The 25768-nt window shown below is 33.4% G+C and overlaps 2 protein-coding genes across 2 annotated transcripts; both read left to right on the top strand.

Annotated features, from left to right (window-relative positions):
• The first annotated feature begins 3152 nt into the window (after nt 1-3152).
• On the top strand, nt 3153-4532 carry LOC134261201 (uncharacterized). Its single transcript, XM_062743649.1, has 2 exons — nt 3153-3426; nt 3821-4532. Exons 1-2 carry the CDS (start codon nt 3215-3217, stop codon nt 4530-4532), a joined length of 924 nt encoding a protein of 307 aa, XP_062599633.1. The 5' UTR covers nt 3153-3214.
• A 17196-nt stretch (nt 4533-21728) lies between these two features.
• On the top strand, nt 21729-23728 carry LOC134261200 (uncharacterized). Its single transcript, XM_062743648.1, has 2 exons — nt 21729-23461; nt 23722-23728. The coding sequence occupies exons 1-2, from the start codon at nt 21729-21731 to the stop codon at nt 23726-23728; spliced, it is 1740 nt and encodes a 579-aa protein (XP_062599632.1).
• Nucleotides 23729-25768: the final 2040 nt, after the last annotated feature.

The following is a 25768-nucleotide window of genomic DNA, read 5'->3' as shown; positions in this document are numbered from 1 at the left end:
TACTCACCCAGGTTACATGGGGTCAACCTGAGCAGTAGAATAATAGCCATCCTTCAATCTTTACATTAGGACAGTCACACAACCGTAATTAAGGACCAGCGCGTATGTGAGATTACTTTATGCTCCATGAGGCATATATGTACATAAAAGAGAGGAATATCCCGGGACTCCGAGTCACTCATGTTCTGCCTCGAGAAAAATAAATGTTATTGTGAGAGGGTGTGCATGTGTGTATGTGAGTGTATGTGTGTGTGTTAGGGGTCGGAGATGTTAGTCGTTGATTCAAACTACATGTAATAGCTTTTCATACCAATTAACTTTTCGAGGGTGTCTGCCTTTACTAGGTAAGGTTCCAGTCAACTTATTACTTGATTCATTAATTGAATTTAATAACTTTTTGGGTCTGGAACAACACACACGCAATCCCTCGACCCCCCCCCCCTTCATCCGCGCATAGAATATCTTTTTAAGATTAAAATGATGTCCTGTCAAAATTATGTCTCAGTTTCTTAAACTTATTTCAAATAAGCTTAGTTTTATGATGCTACATGACCCCTTGATTCTACATTATCAAGCAAAAAGTCATCTTTACTAAATTTCACCTTAAAGCGACCTGCATAATGTTTCATGTCAACAGATTCATAGGGTTATCTTAGACTGTTCACACTTAAGTTAATGAGATAAAAATGAATATTATGTTTTTAACTCTTACACGGCATATTGTTTTATGTAAATTTTGATTACAGATAAATCGTGGATGGTTGGACTTTTCAACTCGGGAAGCTAACAGTTCAAGGGGGCATTGTATCAGCCATGATTCTGCTTTGTATCATTTAAAGGATCCGGGACATAAGATCTCTAAGAAATAATAAGATTTTATTTATTCATAGTCGGACAAATTAATGAAACATTAGCACTGGAGAGCTATTTTCCGACTACTCTGATCATTATTTTAACATTTTTCACCTTCCAAGTCATGTACTCACAAGAATTAAGCAATCAGTGTATAGTACGAATGTGTTTCCTATGTCAGAGGGACACAACAGAATGTTGCTGTAACACGTGTAAACACAACCTGTGTCTGCAGTGTAAGGAAAGACATTTTATTGATCTAAATAATGTATACCACGATGTTGTTAATTACCGAGAGAAATATGGATATAAATGCTAATACGAGAGACCAATGTCAGACATCCAGACAGAGTCTATAAAAAGTATAAAAACTTCCTGTCAAGGTCGGGAGTGGAAAACACAAGAACTACCATATGGTAGACATTAAACAAGAATATATAAGAATACATGATCGATTTAAAAATAAACTGTATGATATGCATCTTCTCCAGAGAGAAATTAAAATTTATATGAAACATGCTGAAACAGAGATCTTCAGACATCAACAAAATATGTTGACATAAGGCCAGGCACTAAAGGGCTTTATTAACAGTGTGATTTTTGCTTTTAAAGTCCGATACAAAAAAGTCATTATTCAGAAATTACAACGAAAGAATGAGAAAAATTTACAGACACCTTTCCAACATAGAAAACTATGAACACAGGTATGAAAAGTCAGCAAAAGATGCAGTAAACTTCCTCTTTTTCCTCAAAAACACGCGTATCACACAAATAAATGATACTCTTAATCTTACACAACAGGTCTCTCTTTCCCTGAGTGAGGAAATCAATATTAAGGATGTGGTTGAATTTCTTAAATGAAATCCACATCGGAGAAGGACAAGAGACAGGAGACGAAGATCTGTTGGAATTGATATCTACACTGCATAACATAGAACTGTTAATCTGAAAATTTCTAGTTATGCATAGCACATTTCTTGTCTTACTTTAGACCGGTTCTGGATCAGTTATAGGTACAACTTCAGTACTGATTTAATTTTGACAAACACAACAAGGGACATTTTGCATCAACTGACACATAAATCTGACTATGAATGGCGTGCTATATATGGAGCACACACAGTGAACAATAAAGGGGAGTTAATTTATATAGGCACTATTAACTCAATTTACAAACTTTCTACAGATAACAAAACACGGTCAACATTGATTAAAGAACCAAACCTATGGAAACCATTGAGTATTTATTCGTCCCCCACCAATGGGGATCTACTGGTTGGGATGTTTAGTTACGTTGAAAAAAAAAGGCAAAACAAACAACCTTTGGCATTATTATACTACAAACGTTATTTTCTGGAAAAAAAGTCGAACATTTACGATAGATATAAAATGATAAATAAATTGTGCTTCATTTGGTCTTGTTTTTCGTCAAAAATAAATCCTTTTAACATACCTTATCAAATTAAGTATTCAATTTAATGACTTAAAATAAATAAAATTTAAAAGGTTTTTAATGGATTATAGTATCTTCTTTTCACACATAAGTCTAATCTAAATCAAAGCTTCATATTGCTTTAAATCTTATCAAAATTTATACGAAGGGTGATCAAAAAGTTCTCTATATCTACAAAACCACGATTCAGGTCCCGGATCATATAACATCTTAACCTTAAGTCAAAATTTTTTTTTATTATTAAATGTTGTAAAGGTGGAGAAGACCAAACTTTAAATATTTTTCAATAATGCTTTTCAAAGGAGTTGTTATCTGCAAATTTCTAATTAAATTCCTCAATTAAGTAAAATTTATAGGTGATAGAAAATTTGATTTAAATCTAAGTTTGTTTTATGATCCTGGGGCCAGATTAGGAAAATAATTGTACAAATGTAGCCATACATAAGTTCTATAAATAGCATATGCTGAATAAGGCTTTATTCTTTGTTTGTGACGTCACAATATGAAAATGACGTCACTATGTAAGTCACTTGTGACGAAAAATGGTTTTCTCAGTTGTACTCGTTCAACAAACGACTGTAAAATTTATGGTATATCTTAGAAATCCCTTTGAAGTAGCGTATAATAATTTGCACATACTTCAATAAGACAAATGACTTCTTATGAATTCCATCATTGATTGGATTGATCGTTTTAGTGAAGGAAGGCAGATGGTTAAAAATGATACTTGTTATTTTGCCCAGTAGAAGCAAGTTTGAAAAGAGATGTGTTTTTAATTAAGCAATTACATGTACCTAACATAGACCTCCAATTTACACTTTGAAAAATAGCTGAATATTTCAACAATAATTTAATGGGGAACCGGAGTGAGTTATCTTATCTTGCACCGTGAGAGGTCGCCACAGGAAAATGCGGTCCAACACAAAACAGCTGATAATGGCATCTCTTCATCTTATCAGTATCAGTATTCTTAAAGAAAGCGAACGTGTTTTATATTGTCTTAAGTGGAAATTGATAACAATGGCAACTAATTTTGGTTCAATGACTATTCCTGAATTAGGAAAGGAACTCGAAAAAATTGGTGCAAAAAAATCGGGACGAAAAAGAGAGCTTGTAGAAAGGTATGTACGCAACATAGCAATGTTTAACATAGCAATGATTCGTGTTTTACTTAAAATACTGACTTGATTATTCAATTCAGCAAGAAGTAAGGAAGATGTAATATAGAAAAGACAATTATTGAATTCAGTTGATAATTTTACGCGACAAAATGTATTGCAGAACTTAACTAGCTGGTTTTACGATATAGCCCGAATTTCCTAGGCATTTTTCTACGGGGCATAAATTAAAAATATACGTAATATTTTATGATTTTCTGGCAATTTTTCAAATATATGCCTTTTGAAATATATTTCAAAAACAATGGTTTACCTGGTTATTTTTTTTTCATAGAAAAATTGTCAAATAGGCACATATGTGTCAATGTTATACAACAGCTTATTTGTTTTTATACAGGCTTGAGGCATACACACGCAATGCTCACTGCTCCAGGACAGACCTTACTGCTGCTCAATATTATGTGATGGTCCTTCCTGATCCTCAAAAATATGAAGATCTGAACAGTGACAAGAATTTTCCTGGGTGCAATATGGATAATATTACAACATACTTGGCACAGTTCAATAAAAATTTAGAATCCAAAGCGAAGAATTTGTACAACGATGGATTTATCAAGTACATCCGTACCACTGAAAACAATGCCCTATGGTATGTTAGGAGTGCCATTAGAGCAGAGATGTCAAAGTCTGTAGTTTATACTATAGATATTGTAATGGAAAATGATGGCAATATTGCAGAATGTCAGTGTGAGTGTGCAGCAGGAATGGGACCTCTAGCACACTGTAAACATATATTCACAGCACTGTTTGCATGCCTTTCATTCAAAACACACGGATCTGTGAAAACCGAACAAACATGCACACAAAGGCTGCAAACGTTTCATAGAGTGAGGCCACATAGAGGAACCCCTATGAAAGCGAATAACCTGGACATGCCTGGATGTGAGGAAATTTGTAATTTCGCAGATGGATTTGATCCTAGGCCAGTCGAGTATAGGAATAATCTAGGATACAAGTCTTACTTCCAGAATGTATGCCTTTCATATCCAGGAGTAAGCAAGACCCCTATATTTTCAAACTTTCCCTCCAGCAAACATGAGGGGCATTGATGTGGACCATGACTACTTTTCTCTTCAAGGAAGCTATGCGTATTTAAATGAAATAAATGTTTCACAGATTACAGAAGAAGAAGCACGAATTCTGAATTTAAATACAGCAAAACAGGCTGCATGCAATATATGGCATGAAGAAAGATGCAAGCGTCTGCACTCTTCTGTATTTGGCAGAATTTGCAAAATGACTGATAGAACAGACAAAGTAAAATTAGCAGAGACACTTGTTACGAAACAACGCAAACTTCATTCTGCACCAATTCTCCATGGACAAAAGTTTGAAAAAGTTGCCTTAAAAAAATTCCAAGACATAACTGGACATACAGTGTATGACACAGGAATATGTGTAAGCCTTACAAATCCTTATTTGGCTGCTTCACCTGATGGAATCATCGACGAAGACACTGTTGTGGAAATGAAGTGCCCTTATGTTGCAAGGAACGAAATGATCTCCAGACAGACAGTCCCATACATAAGACAAAATGACGGCAAATTTTCATTGGACAAAAACCATGATTATTACTATCAAGTTCAGGGACAACTTTTTTGTGCAGAGAAAAAAATATGTTTCTTTATTGTATATACATTCAATGATATTTTATTTTTCCCAATTCAAAGAAATGATACTTTCATTTCAGAGATGATAAGAAAACTGAATATTTTCTATGAAAATCATTTCAGGACTGCTGTTCTAGAAAAAAATTATTTCAAATCTTATGAAGACTGTCATTATTCAAAATAAATTTGAAAGATTAAGATGCATTCAATTTTTTTTTTCAATTTTATTGTTACAATGATGCACCAAGTTTGAAAAGCCAACATCAAATATAAAACCCAATATTGTATATATGTAATGAAAATAATTTATTTACTTTACTATGCATATGATGGGACAATACAAGTTTTAAAATTGCATAACATAAAACACACAAAAGTTATATGTGAGGAAAAGCTTTGTCTCTGAGCTATTCATAGGTTCAGTTAAAATTTTAAAAGTTTTAGCAAGACCAATGATTCGCTCAATATGCACCCTTTCGCTCGAAATTTTTCTGTCTTGAACTACAGTTGTACAAGACATTTTGTTCTTTTTTTGAAAAATGTAGGTGTGTTTATCTGAATATTTCTATGAACAAACATGTCTTGCACATTGAATCCTTTATCAGCCATGATAGAGTCACCAGGATCACACAAATTCAACAAACTGCTACGTTCCACTATTTGTCTGTCGCTTGTAGAACCACCATATGCAGAAGATACATAAGAAACTAAGCCGCCAGGGGTTGCACCAACCAGAATTTTCACTGTGTTCTTATTTTTATATGTTGAGAACGTAGCTTGCTGGGATTTCGGTTGTTTTGGCTTCTTGATAGGACACTCCGTTCCATCAACTAGCACTCGGGTTTTAGGAAACTTTAGTTTAAAATCAGAGGGACAAAAATATTTCACAAGGGATTTAGGTGGCCATATGTCAACTTCTCTCCACTGTTTGGACATGAATAGAATCCAAGTATAGAATATATTCGATACAGTTTTTTCCGAAATACTGAATAATCTTGACAATTCAAATTAGTTCTGTGTCGCCTCAATTTGATGAGAACAAGAAAAAATTGATCTGGGACACTGATATTTGTGACTTGGTGATATACATAATTTAAACAATAAGCTGCAGGACCTAAAGTTCTTAATACAAAATAAAATTTAGAGATTGTTTCCAAACCAGTGTAAAAATGAATACCAGCATAATCCTTTTCAAAGTTATCAATACACATTGGGGGAAATGTTGGCGTTTGTGTTCTACATTTTGACGAACTGTTTGCTGATCATCATGTTGACTCGAGATATTTTCATTAAGACTACTGCTGTAATCACTGATAGTTTCCTCTACAATATTAATGTCATCAAAAAATACTTCTTCTGAACTTTGACTTGTAGATGCAATATCTTCTACTAATTTTCTTTTGACACCCCTTGTCCTAGCTCTGTCAGCTCTAGCGAGTACAGCTGGGCTTGTTGGATCTGCCCATTGGAAAAGGCTGGGTATTGCTGTTTTCCGTAACCTCTTTCTTAAAGGTGTATTTCCTGAAAATAATATTGATATTTTTAAGCAAAAAATAAATATTTCAAAGTTTTTATCCTTTCAGTATCGAAAACATTTAATGATTAATATGAACATGCGTATTTGTAAAAAAAAATATTTACATAAGTAAGTTAGACTGAAGGTGCTAATATATCTTTGTTTGATAATCAGTTTAGTGGATAAGACTAATATGTATAATAAGCAAATGCAATAGAAGACTTCATTAACAACAGGTGGTCTCATTGAACAGAGAAATTTACGATGCCAGATGTTTACACAGGGCAGTTATTTACGTATGTGTGGCATGTTCCGATAGTGCAAATCAGCGGGGTATACTGGCTTGGCATTTGATGTCAAGAGCTGTTGTTTACGATCATATAATTTAACTATTTTTGGTTCATGAGAAATGAAAAACATAAAAAAAAAAATTACGGGAGTTTACTGAAAGAAAATAATAAAGCCTCAAAAATGTAATCCATGAAATCTAACGTTTTATATATTCTATGCTTGAATTTTATCGATTTCATACCTACATTTTTAACATTTTATCTAAACTAATCTTCTGCATTATAAATTTATGTAACATGAACTGATTTGTGATAATATTAAGAAATGCACAAGATTTTTAAAGAATTTTACCGTGAACAGTCTCTGCTAAATAATCGCTCTCTTTGAAATGCGATCTGCACACAACGGCATAGGCAGAAGGTTCCCAGCTCTGGAAACGATTTTCCCCTCGTCTAATTGCATGAATCCATGATTTTCGTCTCGTTTGATCTGATGGGAAAGCAGGTACGCAACAGCAAGTCTCCGGCATGTTTCACGTGTGTTTATGACAGCGATTTGTTTATATGTGGTATGGTAAAATCGTAATGATAATATTACGATATATTAATGATAAAAATGACGTTTTTTATGCTTAAAACCCCGTCTTCCCTGAACTCCTCTTACATTTGACTACGTAGCCTAATGATCTTTTAAGAGGTGTTTGGTGGTGTCATGTAGATGTGCAGTAAGGTTTCGGAATTTTGATTTTGCCCCGGGAGGTCAAATGGGAGTCGAAAAATGATGTTTTTTATGCAAAAAGCACCTTCTTCCCTGAACTCCTTCTACATTTTACACAGCAGTCTAATCGTCTTTTGAAAGATGGTTTGTTGTTTCATGTAGATGTGCAAGTGGATCAAATGGGGGTCGAAAAATAACGTTTTTTATGCTAAAAGCACCATCTTCCCTGAACTCCTTCTACATTTTACACAGAAGCCTGATCATTTTTAGGAGTTGGTTGGCGGTGTCATGTAGATGTGTAGTAAGGTTTCGGAATTTTGATTTTGCCCCGGGGGGTCAAATGAGGGTAAAAAATTGATGTTTTTTAATGCAAAAAGCCCCGTCTTCCCTAAACTTCTCTTACATTTTACTCAGCAGCCTAATCATCTTTTAAGAGATGGTTTGTGGTGTCATGTAGATGTGCAGTAAGGTTTCGGAATTTTCATTTTGCCCGGGGGGAGGGGGTGTCAGATCGGGGTAGAATTTTTTTTTTTTTACATATATTTGATATGTTTTATCACCCTGCTTTCAAGAACTTCCCTAATATCTTATGCTGCAATAGCTTTAAACCATGATCATTTAGAAAAGGATTGGTTTGTTTTGCATATGTGTAAAATGGTTTCAAAATTTGAATTTTCATGCGGATTGCAAAAAAGGCCAGGAAAAATATGGCCTCTCCCTAACCCTGGGGGTCATGATTTGTACAAACTTGAATGTACACTTCTTGAGAATATTTCCATATTAATCATGCTCTTGGTCTTCTTGAAAAGAAGAATTTTGAAGATGTGTTTCCTTTTATTCCTAAATAAAACTTTGATCCCTAATTGTGGCCTGACCCTAGCCTGAGGTGATGATTTGAAAAACTAGAAATTTGTCTATAGGACATGAATGTCCCGCCAGATGTGTATTACTAATGGTACATGAAAATTTGTATTAATGAATAAAGTTTGATGAAAATATCTTAAACAGTTTTTTTTTCAGAATTGAAACTAAAATATAAATAAATTGGATATAGATAATAAATTCTCATCAAATTACGTTTAAGTGCATGCTAAACATAAAAATGTCTTATATTATTTCTTTAAAACTAAGCAAAATACAAATTAAAGTCTTTAAGAGGAGGGAGGGCAAGGTCACAGGAATGTGCAAGATGTAGTTTTTGATGCAGTTGAATAGCTCTCACTAATACATATCAGCATATTGTGTTTGATAAAAATATCTTGAATGATTTAATGAAACCGAGCTTAACACTTTGTTTTAAGAAAAGAGATGTCAAAGAAAAGGTTGGGGTCAAAATGTTGTTCTAGCTGAAACTGATCTAGTCTTTGACATCAATTTTAGAAAAGTGAGGTCAAGGTCATAAGAAATGTCAAGGTAAAAATAGAGTGAAGCATTGTAAAGCTTACATCAGTACGTATCATCATGTGAAGTTTCATTACACAACTTGAATCATTATGGTTTCTTTAAAATAAAGCTAAACACTAATTTTAAGAAAAGTTAAGTGAAGGTCAAAGGAAAATCAAGGTAAAAAAATATTGCCGCCGTTGGATGATAAAAATATCAAGAAAGTTTCTTTGAGCTCGATGGAAAGACAGATGGAAGGGTGGAAGACGGACATGACAAAAAGTAATACATGTATTCCTAATCATGGCGTAGCATAAAAAACTTGAATCTACATTATCTGAGGATGTTTCCATATCAAGATTAAACAAGCAAATTCAAAGAATTGTGGTCCTCTGCTTTCTGTGTTTAAGTGAATGGGATGCCATAATTTATGGCAGATTGTGTGTCAAATATGCACCCCTATCAGAAATATTTTGTTGCAGGTAAAACTAAATGTCAAATATGAAAGTCCCATCTCTTTTCAATCAAAAGTTATATATATATACATAAATATATAATATAATATTTTTGAAAAGTAGATTAAACTTCTAGGTCAATATCACAGAGTCAAAAGTAATGATATATTTAGAAAAGTCTTTTCACATGTTATATACATGTATAATTAAAATGCCATATCTTTTCTCTTTCAAAATGAATAATTTAAAATGTTATTTTTTGGAAAGTAGGTAAAATTTTAAGGTCAAGGTCTCACTTGGGTTAAAAAATCATAGTACATTTAGAAAGTTTTGTGGTAATGTACATGTGAAATATAAAAGCCCTATCTCTTATTATTCAAAAGTTATGACCAAGGTTAAATTTATTGTGACAGATGCACATACTGTCAAAGATGGCCAGACTGACAGACAAATAAGATTTAATGTTCCCTCCCTTACCCCCAAAATGGGGTACAATAATGCCCTTGCTGTTCTTTAGAAGAAGATTTATGATGGAAAAAATCCCCTGCATATTTCTTAACGCAAATCAATATTGTGTTTTTATGTCATTTTATTATTTGTTTGTTGTTAAACATCCCTCTCAGGAATTTTTCACTCAAATGGAGACACCACCACTTGAAAAATAATGAGGACAAGTCAGATTTGAGGTCAACATTCATTTTAGGAGTTTTCAACCATTAAGACGTAAAGAGACATGAACTCGATCCTTCCCCTCACCCCATCCCAGACCCCTGTTTATTCATGACATGTATGCAAACTACGACTTGATTTTACATTTTTAAAAAAAAATTAATAGCCTATATACAAGTACTTTAATGTGGTCCATCTCTTTGAATGATTTTCATTGCTAATTCTAGGAGGATAGGTTGATGAATAAAATATCAAGTAATCTTATCATTGATGCACTTTTATTTAATTTAATGCAGTCATATTGTGAACATTTCCAATTTGCTTCAGTACATATTATATAGTCCTGCAAATTCGAGGGGGGTGTCTCCCAATCCACTACCTGTCCCTGTAAACAGTAATGACAAATGATCATGTGACTCCTAAATAGTAGGAAACTTTTTCAATTTGACTTTTTTGTGTTATTATGCTTTTTGTGTTATTATGTTATGTAAATTGACTGGTATAACGGTTTTGAACCCCCTGGAGGTCATCTCCACTCTTCTAATGATTTTAGGAGAGTGGGGATGACCTCCAGGGGGTTCAAAACCTTTATACCAGTAAATTTACATAACATACTATATAATGCTTTTTAATGAAGGTTAGATAGATAACTGCCTCCAGGACGTTAAAAAAGTTAGTGATGGTAGTGTAATGATATGGAAAATGGTATTATAAGAAAGTAAGATTGATTTGGTTCGAATTCAATGGACTTTGATGGAAAAAGGTACTCTAACCATGATCTATATACACATACACATTCAATTTTGCAGCATCCTAGAGCCGTATTGCAATCTCACAATACACAGCCACATATGGCTCGTCTGACACACCTATTCTTGCAAAGAAACAACAACCTGTTTTAGTCATAGTCATCTAAATCGCTAAATTTAATTCAAATTAAGCAGCATTGGACAAAATGGATTGACATGATTTGCCAAAGACAATCGCAACCCCAGACTCTGCAACAGCTGACTGAAGTTCTATATTTGGAGTGGGAGAGTATTCCTATACAGTTTTTATTACACACATTTGCTTCCATTAGATGCCGTTTATGGCTATCATTTATGTCTGCGGGGGGCATACCAGATATTGATCTTTAATGGTCTTAAACTGACTATAATTTTAAAATTATTGAGTAATTATGACATTTAGATAGTATTCCTGTTGCTTACCACATTTCTGTTTTATCAATGCATCATTTTACTAAATAATCTTTATGTTCAATATGTAACTAAAATTCTACGATGCGTTTCTTTTTTTTTTTTTTTTTTTTTTTTTTTTTTTTTTTTTTGAAGAGTATATTATCCATCCATTCTGTTGCAGAGAATTAATCATTTCTAACAAATTAACTGTTTTTGTTATAAAAATTAACTTACATGGAAAGAAAATATTTCAGCTTTTGTGACATAACGCCACGGAGGGGGTCACGTGACCGGTTATATCACGTGATTCGCGCATGAGCAGAACGGAGGCAGATGTGCATTAAAATCGGAGAGGACTAATTTAAAATATAATAACGATGAAACCAAATATTGTGTCTTTTTTGGAAGTTATTCAATTAGTTTTCGAACTTTTTGATCATCCCTCGTATAACTGGAACAATTTAATTGAAAACAGAATTTTGTTAAATATCTTTTTAAAATAAAAACACAAAGCAATAATTTTAATAATTTTTAACGGTGACACGACCTCAAAAGTTTTGAGGAGCAAAAGAAAAAAATTGTACTGTTAATGAAGGATATGGAGATAACAAACAGTATTCAATGTCAAAGTCCATAAAACAATACAAAATAGGAGAAGAGCAAACACGGACCTCCAAAACATCAGAGGTGGAATCAGGTGCCATGGAGGAGTGAGCATTCCCTGCTGACTGATCACACCCACCTTTTGCCCCATTATTGGGAAATATGGGGAAAATCCGTCGTCAATTCAGTGTATAAATACACAGGGAAAAATGGCTTTCATGATATTCATGTGGTTATCTTTTTATTTGAAAAATCATGTGAAAATCATATGAAAATTATATAAATTTATTTACATGTGAAAATCACAAGAATATAAGTTTATATGATATTCACGTTAATCTTTTTTGAACTTTTGTGTGAGGTTTTCTTTGCGTGATATTTATGTGATATACTCTTTACTTAAAATTTATATAAAATTTATGTCAAAATCACATGAAATTTTCACATAAATTTCACATGTCTTGTTCTTCGCGTCTTTTAATGTGAAGTATTCAGGCCACTTTTCCCTGTGTAATGGACTAACAATTAGCACGAAAATTAGGATCATTATAAGCTTATTTATTACGACTGCAAATATAGTCTATATAATATAATAGCAGAGGTTTGCCACCCGTCCATACTTTAAACACTGGCACGTTGTACAACAGATAACAATATGGTAATAATAACTGACTTTGTCAGCAGATTTTGAATGAAAAAAAACGTTCTTAGTTAAATAATCTTAAACAAATTTAGCTAATGTTAAAATAGCGATGAACTTCAACTTTATTCGTCCATTTTATTCAAGGTCATTGGAATGGTCAATAAACATCCGTACATATGGTAGCCTATGTATTTAGATACTTATGCTCCTTGGCCTATATTTTGGGGATTTAGAAATGGGAATATTTATAATTATAATTCTTACAGCATGAGAATGTTTTCTGTAACTTTGGCGCCGTTGTATTTATCAGTTTATTAATTTGAAATATTTAGTGATATTTAAAAAAATGTTTAAGGATAGGGCTACCCTTTTCCTTAAAGTACTGAATAAATAGAATAAATACGGATTGAGAATTAATAAAATTTTACATATTGTCTAAATGTTATATAGCTGGATTTAGAAAGGGGCAGGGGCCCGTTTCACTAAAAGGCGACACCCTGCGTAACCTTACGCCTGTCGTAAGTCCGGACTTAAGTCAAATATTTGGACCGAGGTCCGTTTCACTAAAAGGCGTAACTTTGTGCCCGCCTTAAGTTAAGACAAAAATCTACGCCTAGCCAAGGGTAGTCGTAACTTATAGCGTAAACAGGAATGGACTGCTAATTCTGTTGCCGAGGGTATCGGGGCTGACCGTAATGTTAAATTGTACAATTTGTCATGTAAATTTTATTAATTTCATATGAAATTAAGAAAACAGAGAGTTTTGATAGGTGGTACCAATTCTCGAATAGAAACTTTCTTACCATGCATATTTGTTTTATGCACATTCTTTATATTTGCACTTACCGTTTACATGTAAAAATGCTATATTTAGATACTCGATAAATAGTTTTCATTCGATTATTTTTATCCAATAATTTGATTTACGTTTCATATTTTAATAAATTTGGCAATAAATAATGCAGAATATATACATACATGATGCACATGTAATACAAAGGTATATTCGCATAAGAAATGTCTAGCATTTCAAGCATTTCATCCCCCCCTCCCCAACTTCCGCGCAAAATATATGTGAGCAGAATATTTTGAAATTTAAATATCACTAAGTGAATTATTGACTTTATATTTTCCTCTTTTTTCATTTCATTTTTTTGTGAGTAAAAGGTGTTAGCTTAGGTAGTTAAACTAAGGTTAATCACAAAACTAATATCAGTATTGTTAAAATGTAAATACCAAAATATGATGAAAGCTCTAACTATGTTTAGGAGTCGTCAAAAGTCCCTATTTTTTTTTCATATAAGATAATGTATTTATCATACAATCGATGCAAAACACTGACTCCAGATTAAATAGATTATATTTCACCTACTCTTTATTAATTTCAAATTTATATGAAGCCTCGTCAATATACTAAATACACATGTAAATGTACTTGGGTAGTTTATGTTGAGTCCACCATACGTCTGACACATACATTTGTACCTTGGATCTGATAATTTTTGTGAAACATTTACAAATAAACGTGCATGCACTTATGTACCCTGTCACTTAAATAATTTGAAAAAAAACTGACTTCGGAAACAAATTGTTTAAAACAAAATTAGACTTGGAATTCATCAATTATTTCCTAGGTCATTTTTGCTCCATATTTTACATTGACACAAATCTTAATATGAAAGTAATAAATATATTTATCCGAGCCTCTTCGTTTTTTTTTTCGTTTTTTTTTTTCGGTTTTTTTTTTTTTTTCATGAAATATTAAGATTTCGTTATTTTAAGTATCTGGTTGTATATTTGTTCGATGCTTGCTTAATATTGTCCAATCCATAGTTAAAAAGCTCATTACTGCATTAATTCGCTATATTTTCTATTTTAAACAAATTCAATGATTTTCTTCCAATGATATAGCAATAGGAAACCAGAAAATTTAATAAAAAAAAATATTTATACTCGGACCATAAGTGACGCATGATCAAAAGAGAATATACAAGGGTGTTCGAAGTATGGTGAAATCACAGTAGATATCGATAACAAAATAGTTCTGTTGAGTTAATAATTTTGAATGAACATATCCTATATGCTTCATCAAATATATCTAATATATCTTTCAAATAAAACATTTTAGCAAGTTTTGCTGTGTGATTTTGTCACTTAACAGGATAAATATGTCTGAATACTCTACGGCTCTCTCTCTCTCTCTCTCTCTCTCTCTCTCTCTCTCTCTCTCTCTCTCTCTCAAACACAATTGAAAAGTTTCTATATATATTTTTATCTATCTAAAGAAAATCTTTCTATCTATATATCTATTTATCTATCTATCTTCCTTTCTACTGTTTATCATCTGTCTGGGCATATGCATAAGCTCGTTGTCAAGGACGTAAGTCTGGCTTTAACTTAGTCCGATACTAGTGTTTACGGCCAGGCATACGCCTCTTAGTTAAACGCAGTTTACGCCGGACTAAATTTTGGCGTATGCTCTAAGGCCTAACTTAAGTTTTGTCGTATCTTACGCCTTTTAGTGAAACGGGCCCCAGGACTTTAACTAAAGTATATTAATTTAAATCAAGGCCATTCAATTTTAACAAAGGTCCAAAGAGACATGAAAGATATAAAATTGCGACAAAGGCAGTAATCAATTGTGACGTGACATAAAATAGTTTGAAGTAAAATCCAGAGCAAGTTGTGTTGCTCTTGAATGTTATGTTACAATAATGAATTTTATGTATATGAATTAAACATCAAGTAAGATGTATATATTTAATTATACATATGTACAGTCGTTCACATGCTATCTGACAAAACTCAAGGTTTTGAGTCACAAATTTTAGCTGGATGGAAGCTTTACAATGAACAATTCAGGCTCTATAATGTGTGCGGGGGAGGGGTGGATAGGTTTCATTCACCCAAATTGAATTGTTCATTGTTAAATCTACATACACACAACTGTATTAGTTATATTAGGACCAGCAGCATCCTCACATATCAGAATATCACTTCTCTTTAGGGGTTTGAAAAGGAGGACAACTTCAGACTCAACCAGAACAATAACAATCAGTGCATAGTATCTTAGGACCTCAATGGTTCACCAGTTATATAGATAGGATTCTCCAATTTTTTTTTTTTAATTTTTTTTAAAAAGATATCTACATGATCTAGCAACGCTAGCTACTATTTTGCTGGTTGATATATATCAAAGGGTTCATATTAAGTAAGATGGGGTCAAAGGCATGTTTCACATATATATTCTGTGTTGACATTTTAGTTTAGTTAAAATTGAACATAAAGGAAATAAAAGGTCAGGCTTTTGGTTCATTTGGATGCCGTCTCCAGTGTACATGAACATAATCATGAATTTCATTATCATTGGGGGGGGGGAGTGTTACCCAAATTCACAGAGTAGGAAGCTTAATAAGATATGATAAGATCATGCATTTTTTATAGAGCATCAGCTTGGAAGGGAAAAAATAAAGGTTTTAGTCATATGTGCCTTACATGTCTGTTGTAGTCCATCTATATTTTTAAATGCTTAGGGGTAAATACAAAGTAATGATTGTAATGATTGCATTTATATAGCGCCTTTCTAGCATAAATTCTACTCAAAGCGCTTTACAATGCATTATTATCCAGCAGACCTTAACAATCCAGAATCTTTCTCAGTGCAAGCTGCCGTTATCAGCGCTAGAACACTGACATTCTGACAATATCTTTCACTGTCTATAGCCAGGTACCACTTTTACACTTGGGTGGAGTGAGGAAATTCGTGTAAAGTGCCTTTCCCAAGGACACAACGTCGGCTTGTCGCGGCCTGGATTCGAACTCGCAACGTTTCGGTTTGGAGTCCGGCACCTTAACCACTGGACTACCGACGCCATTGTGTTTCTTGTGTTAAAAGGCAATTAATTAGTATATACAAGATTTACTCAATTCTAAATTGTCCTTGGAAGAGCTTGGTTTCAAAAATACATGTATAACCTCATTCTTTCAGAACTGGCACGATACATTACCAAATATTACAAAACATGTTCTGCAGTTTATAAATTCAGAATGTGAACATTTCAAAATTATTATCAACAATACAGGAACAACATAATCATGCTAAAAGAGAATGGGGGAGGGTTAATAAGTATTAAGTCTCATTCATCTTGTTTGCAATCTCTGCTGGAAAGTATTTTACATTTTGTAAATACAAATAAATAGATAAGAAATAAAACTCAAATGAATAAAAAAGTTTTAAAAAGGGGGTAGGTGTAAATCAAGATAAACGTATTTTCTTCATAATTTTCTTACATTAGTTCCTTCTTGATGACTCAGTAATATAACTGGATATTAATAATTAAAATAGAGACCCAAAGAAAAATAACTTAATTGGAAATATATATATTCAGGGAAGGGGGCGTTAGGCACGATTAATTTGAAGGGAAACCAAAATTATATTAATGCAGCATAGATCTACAGTGGGTTGGAAATAAGAGAGAGAGAAAGAGTGATGTTCACTATGGATGTGTTGCTAACAGTTTTGAGGAGGAATGGGGTCAATGGTGGGGGGTTAAATTGAAATTGCCTACCCCCACCAGGTGGCGGTGGGCACCTAAGGTGCCCATGTGGTGAAATCGTCACCTTCAATCTAACCATTGAACTGTTGATTTTGTTGACTTTTTCTGGTTGATGTTGATATATGTAATAGTTGATGTTGATATATGTGATGTTAACTTTGAAAATTAAATCTTAATCATTGTAAATTTAAAGCAATATAATATAATTAAAAGATAATTTGTGTTGAAATGTGTCCGTAGCACGAATGAGGTCTACCCAACGTGCTGCTTTGCCAGTAGAGAAGTGCACAACGTATTGTTAATGTTGGGGGTATGCCATTTTGCCGGCTGCCCCACTTTTGTGTAGACCACTGTGGACAATACCTGCCAACTCGAATAAAACATTCAACTAAAATACTAGACATATGTTTATTATATATAGGTCTTTGATAAGTTACATATATTAAGATTTAGAGTGCCTGATAACAACATTATCAAAGTTTACTCCTCTTTACGAGGGGCGTTCAATACATAATGTCATCAGCTCCATGACATACAACATAGAAAGCATATGACATTAAACTTGACTTTTTCTAATTATTGAATCTTTAATGAATTTATAACAGTTTACGTGAACACTTTTCATCGCATAATTTCATTGTGGGAAGCTGGAAAACAAGGGCTACTCGAGACACTGCGTTAAAAATGTATGGTCAAGAATCGGTAAATTAGAGTAAAATTGAACGCGTCATTAAAGCTGCTGTAAACTTGTTAATTTCCCAAAAATATATTAACTGAAATATGTGAAATTTACTTGCAACTTTTGTCTGTTTCATACACACATGAACAGGTGGATTTCAATTAACAAAAATTATATAATGGGCATAAAAAATGGGTACCCTCCTTGTCAACAAGGACATACAACAACCAATGTATATTTGGGATAATTCAACAAATTATCACCGATTATGTTTTATTGACTTTAAGTTACATAGCAAATTTGATAGACATCATATCGGGGGTAGTTTACACTGTTTTAAAGAAACATTTGATCCTAAAAGAGTTTAATACTGAAAGGTCATCCTATATTTATAAATATGAGTGAAAACGAGAGCGTGTAGAAAATCTAAAAGATATTTTTAAAAAATCAAAAATTGTTCGTTTCCACGTTTTTCTGAAATTCAAACAGATCATGAAACTTGAATCCATTTTGCGTTAAACCCTCAAAACAAATTTAGAATAAAATGTACTTGACAAAACTGCAAAGGCTTAAGAAGAGCAAAAAATTGCAAGAACACAAAAGCAGTTCTATACGCTATTTTCTTTAATATTAGCGGTCTTATTGTTCGAATACATATATAGAGAGGCAGTTCAATATCTGGAGGAGTCTAGTAAGCAAAATATTTGCAAAAAAATTGAAAGGTTTATGAGAGGAAGGAAACAGAATGAGGAATTCACGACATTAAATTTCTTCCTGACAGCGTCCAAATCCACAGGCCATGAAGAGTAAAGGAGTTTTGGGGAAAACAAAAAGTTATGTTTTGTCACATCAACAATATTCGCCAGATCTTCTATTCTTTGACTTGTTTCATTTCCCAAACTTAGGAAAGCACCTTTCAGAAAGAGAAAAACGAGAACAGCAAATCATAGGATCTGACATTTTCCAGTATACGAAGGGTCATACTCAAAACGGTGTTCTAAAAACAATAAGAAATTGAATAAAAATATTACGGACATGTCTTTTTAATTAAAAGTGAACATTTTAGTTAAATCATTAAGACAAAATCATAGAAAAGCGATTTTTGTTGCTTTCCGAGCCCTGATGACATTATTATTTTATTGAACGCCCCTCGTACACTTGATATCAGTCATATGACACTGTGAACCTGAAAAAGTACTATAAACAGCAGTATTATTGAACCACATTTGCTATGTAAAACATGGGACAAAAACTATATCCCAGAATCTGTGGCTGGATATATAATATTCATTTTGTGAGGTCCTCTCGAACTAGGACTACATCAGAGAGTTTGACATTTACCACTTTACGCTTATGAGGTATTTCGTTCTCTGCTACATTTAAATGTTTACTTTTATTTTGTGTAAAGAAATTGCTTTTAAAGACATAATCAGTTTAATCAATTTTTGTTTGGATATTGAAATATTTGTGGGACATATGTTATCATAAGGAAATTAGTACCAAATATGTTCATTGATTATTAAATCTCTTTTATTTCTTCAGTCAGCCAAATCCGGATATGTGGTATATAAATCATAGTCGGCTAAACGGAAAGTGGTCAAAGCTCAGTCAAGAATTTTTTTTTAATTAGTTTAATAAAGATTTTTTCCCAGGGTTATCTGTCGTCATTGATTTTGTTCTGGTCATAAATTTTCAATATTTTCTAAGGATCAGACTTGATATTATACATTTAACGAGGCACGATCTACTTGATCTGAGGGTGCAAAACACAGTTTTATGTATGACGTTATCAGGACGTTACTTGGTGAGGGACAAGCAAAACTGACCCCTATAAAAAAATAAAGTGGAGGCTTGTTACATAGACTTCTGCATATCAATGGAAAGATAAAATTGTGAATTTTGTAAATATCCAACTATAATACATTCATCATTTACTACAAGGGGGTATTTGACACCTGAAATATGGGGGATATTGGGTTGTTTATGCATCCATTTTCAGTGCACCTATGCATTTTTAACACCCCTGCTCAACAAAAACAGAAAAAATCAGACAAAATAGATTGTATGCATTTCACAGAACAAGTCCTATGGTTTTCTTTTAGTGTGCTTTTAGGGTACATTTTTCCACCTCTTCAAAGAGCTATATTACCTGCTAATTGACTCATGTAATTCTGCACATGTGAAAACCGGATGTTTTGGGAGTTATCCCCCCTATTTAAAGTCTCAAAAATTTTTTTCTTCTAAAAATGAATGCACATTTTTTTCTTTAGATATTAAGATAAGACTCTACTTTATGCGAATAAAAATAAAAAAGATGCGGTTTTCATGTAGACTCCTATAAATAGCAGGAAAATCCCTACCCAGCATGTTTCTCTCTGGGAAAAACCCCCTGGATTTTATACGAAACTGTGTTTAGCTACCTGAGCATACGTTTTAACGCAGCGTCGACTCAGGCACGTTACAGTACCCTTGACTGCCGTCACAATTGAATACAATAACGTCACAATTAAAATGACGTCAAATTGCGCTAAAATGTTTCGATGATCTATATAGCTCGACTGTGCTTGTTGAAAGCTGGCTCATTCTGGCATTTCTATTATTTACATGTTTTTAGAAAACCTTTTTTTTTTATTAATAAACATATTTGGAACATAATTTATTTTGGAATATCAATTTCTTGGTAGAGATGTATTAATTTTATCTTGGTTTATTTCAGTTTGTATGTTAGAAAAAAAACAATACAACCAAAAGGTAACGATTTTAGTCTTTCTCCTCGAACATGTTGAAGTGTTTATACTCACTATTTTTTTTGAGTGTGGAAAGAAAATTATTTCAAAATGTAAGAATAATTTAAGTTATAGAAACAAATACAGTATCGCATCGTTTGTTGATGTTATGTAAACCTATTGCGATAAAATATCTACTTGGATAAAATAAGTCCTATTTTTGTGTTTTGATATGCCCCCTTTTCTGTGCAATAAAGGCGTAAAATTACGTTTTATATGAATTTTTTTTCAAACGGATGTCCCATACTTCTTAATCATCAAAATTGTAAACATTCAGACAACATAAGATTGTCCATCAATAAAAAAGAATATAGGCAATGTATCCGAATTTTTGCAATATACCGCGATACAATAAAACCTGCGATATAATGAAAATCGAGTATATAGAATAATAACAATTTTTTTTAACTTTATAAAAACATTTTGGTAACTGGCTAAGCAAAGTAGGAAGTATGGATGGTACACATTTTGTTGGAATTCATTTGTTCAAGATTAAAATGGAAATATAAATTCTACGTTATCAAACATTCATTTTGGATAAATTTGATTTCAATGTCACCTGTATGATATTTCATGTCAACAGATTATTTTTTTCTTACATATTTCCTACAACTTGTTACGACATTGGTTTATGTAAGTTTTGATAACATATTGATTACAGATTACTCTATATAGATAGCTCGAGGATGTTTAGACAGCTCGACAGGGAAAGGTGACTGTTCCAAGGGTCCTTAAATTTATCCTTTCCTTGCTTTGTATCATCTAAAGGATTTATGAGATCATGAATCTCTTTTTATCTTTTACCCTCAAAATCATGAACACACAAGGATTTTACCCCTCCCACCCCCAACTCCCTGGGTAAAGTACGACAGTGTTTTTCTCTTGTCAGGAAGATGAAGAATTTAACTGTCCCACATGTAAAAATGACTTGTGTCTAAAGTAAGAAAAGGCACCGAGGATTTTTACTCCTCAAAGGCTATAACTATACCCCAGAAAATAATTACAAAATATTATGACAAAAGTTTAAATAATAACAGAAAGAAATCAATATCTAATTAAGTCATAATCAATTTAGAAGCTTTTTGTTTTAACTATTTTGATTTTCTCCAATTTTTTTCAGGTGATTGTGATGATGGAGACTTAGATCTTATAAATTATGGGTTCAGGATCAAGTGCCCAGTGTAAGACACGGCGGTGTTCTCAGTGTCAGGGGGACACAGAATACTACTGTAACACGTGTAAACATGAATTGTGTCTACAATGTAAAGAGAGACATGTTATTGATCTAGAGACCATATACCACGATGTTGTGATTTACCGTGAGAAGTATGACATCCCAAATCTCGAGACTTGCGTAAGACAGACAGACAAAATATTAGTATATGAAAGGTACTGTTATACGGGTGAATTTCCTTTCTGTGCACAGTGTAAAAAACATGAACAAAACAAAATACTGAACATTAGAACAGAATATAAAAGAAACCGTGAACAAAACAGATACACCATTCACAGGATCAGAAGTGAGACTCTGTATAATAACTGTGTCTTACTGGCATACATTAAAGATAATTTAAGATCTGGTCAAACCAATATCTTTAACCTTAAACATGTGAAACTAAAGATGTCAACAAAAGCCCAGACATTAAAAGACCTGATTGATACTGTTATGTGTGATGTTGACGTTAAAAGGCTCGTGGACACATGTAATCATAGATTAAAACAACGGAAGAGAAATATTGCCAGCATAGAAAAATATGAATACAAATATCTACAATCAGCAAACAGAGCGGTAAAATTACTCTTGTTCCTTAAAAACACCTTCTTCCCAAAGATAAATGAATTTCTATATATTACACACAACGCCTCGCCTAACCTGACTATGAAAATCATCAAGGAGGATGTGGTTGACTTTCTGAGTGAAACCAATGTCATAGAGAGAGGACAAAGACAAATAAGAGATGAAGATCAACTGGAACTGATGTTTTTACCTTGGTTACACAGATCAGTTAAACTGAACACTTCTGGTCATATTACACATATTTCTTGTCTCGATGCAGACCGGATCTGGGTCAGTGAAAGGCACATTAATTTTACTGTGTTTATTTTGATAAACACAAAAGGGGACGATTTGCATCACCTGGAAAGTAAAGGACTAACAGATAATTATAAATGGTATAGTATATACGGAGCACACACAGTAGACAATGACGGTGAACTAATATATATAGACCGTAATAATGAAATTCACAAATTTTCTACAGATGATAGAACAAAGTCTACACTGATAAAAGGAATTGACCTCTGGGAGCCACGATGTATCTATTCCTCCCGACATAATGGAGACCTACTGGTGATGTTATATTATAAAATGACAGGCAAGGTTAACCGTTACGATAACACAGGACAACACATACAGACAATACAACATGACAACAAGGGTCAGCAACTGTACAGGAACCCTATATACATTACAGAGAACCGCAATGGAGATGTTGTTGTGTCTGACTTTGGTCGTGTAGTGGTGACAGATGGTGGAGGGAGACATCTCTTCTCCTACACAGGTCCTACATTTCAATCACGACTATATCCACATGGAATCTGTACTGATGCGCTGTCACACATCCTGGTGTGTGATTTGTACTCCAACACAGTACATATGATTGACAAGTACGGTCACTTTCTGTCACACATACTGACACAAGCGGAAGGAATAAACACACCACACAGCCTCAGTTATGACAACAAAACTCATCTCCTCTGGGTTAGTTCATGGACAGACAAAACAGTGTGTGTATATAGCTACATAAAAAGAAAGAGACATAAGATAGGTGATTGCTATTTAATATTTATTAATATGATATATGTATTCATCCTTAATTTCACATTAGGGTATCATCAATCTCGCCAAAAATTGTTCCTAGAAAATCTAAAAAAAAAAAAAAAAAAAAAAAAAAACATGGCTATTGTTTTGATTGGTAATATCTTCCATAATAATTCAAAATTCAAAAAAGAAGGAATGATTTGATTAAAGTTTGTATCTGAGTAAAAACACTTTAAATTGACATGTTCAAATTATTAATACATGCTATTGATCAAACTTCATCAATATGCATAAACATTTTTATTCTATGCATTTTATTTTATTACAGGTGTTGAAGAAGCTGACTAGTCCTTTTGAATCCAATCGAGGGAAAAGGGAATTTATAAAACACTTTGCAGAGCTCATCTTTGTCGCAATACACCCATGTAAACTAAAAATGCAAACATTAAAAACACATTACTATATGTAGTTCTGATCTTTCTCCTAAATTAAATTTCATACCCTGACTTGATCAGTTTTATAGCAATAGTTAAAAAAAGATAAGATTAACAAAGGAAATGAAAGGGTCATTTTGTCTTTTGTCCCTACTTTCAAGTGTCGCTCCCCGTGGGGATCCGGGACAGAATAGGTCCTCAGTACCCCCTTGTCGTAAAAGGCGACTAAATGGGGAGGTTCTTCGGATGAGAACGTATAAACCGAGGCCCCGTGTCACAGCAGGTGTGGCACGATAAAGATCCCTCCCTGCTCAAAGGCCGTAAGTGCCGAGCAAAGGCCTAAATTTGCAGCCCTTTACCGGCAATGATGACGTCTCCATATCAGTGAAATATTCTGGAGAGGGACGTTAAACAGTATACAATCAATCAACCAAGTGTCGCATTCAGTGATACAGGTACAATTCTGAATTTATTAGCAAACACTAAAATCACTGGAAAGTCAGTCATGAATTTTGTGGATTTCTGAATTTTCTTAATTGTCCCCCGCTTGAAAAGTGAGTGATATAAATTTGGGTCTGTCCGTGCGTCCGTCCGTCATTCTGTCTGTCTGTAACGTTTTTGTTTCCACACGATATCTCGAGAACACTTTGAGGTTTTGCAATGAAATTTTGCATAGCTACTCCCTATGGACTAAAGAACCCTATCGGTTTTGAGATCAAAAGGTCAAAGTTCAAGGTCGTAAAATTATACATTCTCTCTTTGTGTTACCCTATCCTTTTCGGGCGATATCTCAAGAGGATTTTGAGTTTTCGCAATTTAATTTTATACAAAACTCCCTAGGACCTCTGTAACCTCTCTCTCAGAGTGTCCAACTCCGTTCGTTTTATTAGTATTTTCTGTATTACATGTCGCTATTTTTAGGACAGAGGCATGAGGAGAGTTATTAAGTATAAAACAGGTTCTCGGCGGACTTTATATTCTTATTACAGCTGTTAGAACTGTTTAATAAAGGTTAAATTAGACACCATGCATTGTGTAAAAATTTTGACGATATGGAACGTGAATATATACATGTATGTGACTTCATCATTGCCTATAAAGTGGTTCGGTGGTGTAGTGATATGTCTCTCGCTTCACATTTGAGTGAGTCCGGGTTCGAATCCCAGACGTACAAAATGATAATCGTGTCGTACTGTCAAACAAAGTTGATCAAATAAATGCAAACAAGTACGTTAATTAAAAAATAAAGTCAGCGTTTTCGTGAATGTTGAGAATAATCTCCGAGGTTCGAGAAATGTTAACAGCAACAAGGACTTTATCTCTATTCTACTAAGTAGCAATAAAATACGGCTGATCCTTTCTCTATACAGAAACAAATTAGGTCACGAGAGTGTAAATTTGTTTACCTGTGTAAAAAAGAATGCAAACGAGTTGTGATTTCGCCGCATTAAAATTAGCCTTTTATTAATTATAAATACATGTATCTTTGTAGCTTTTATAGATTAATCTCTTGGAATATACAATTATTATAACAAAATAAGTTTCCTATTTCACCACTTTATCACTAAAATTACGGAGCTTTAATATGGCGTAGCGAAATCCGTTAAACAGCCCCGCTTCGCTTTAGAAATCTACATTCATCAGCCACTCGGTGTTTAAATTGCGAAAAACGGCACATTGATGTGGTCTTAGTATTATTCTATTCTTAAATCAAATGTATAATTCAGCTGCACAGGTTTGATGCGTGTTTCTGATCTGATAATGTTTTGACGACGTTCGTGATTAATTGGGGAATAATGTTCGGGGCATTTCTTTGATCTCAGCAATAATCGTAGTAGAATATGCTACAAACAGTGATCCCATGTAGTGTAAATATTCAACACTGGGTGTAGTTCAATCGTTATTTCCATATCCTGGTTAGCTTGAGATAAAAGATACCGC

The sequence above is a fragment of the Saccostrea cucullata genome, unplaced genomic scaffold (assembly GCF_032062105.1).
Source record: "Saccostrea cucullata isolate Sc308-1 unplaced genomic scaffold, CSIRO_AGI_Scuc_v1 ctg2710, whole genome shotgun sequence".
Taxonomy (NCBI): Eukaryota; Metazoa; Mollusca; class Bivalvia; order Ostreida; family Ostreidae; genus Saccostrea; species Saccostrea cuccullata.
The sequence above is the reverse complement of the archived record's forward strand: the minus strand, read 5'-3'. Positions and strand labels throughout refer to the sequence as shown.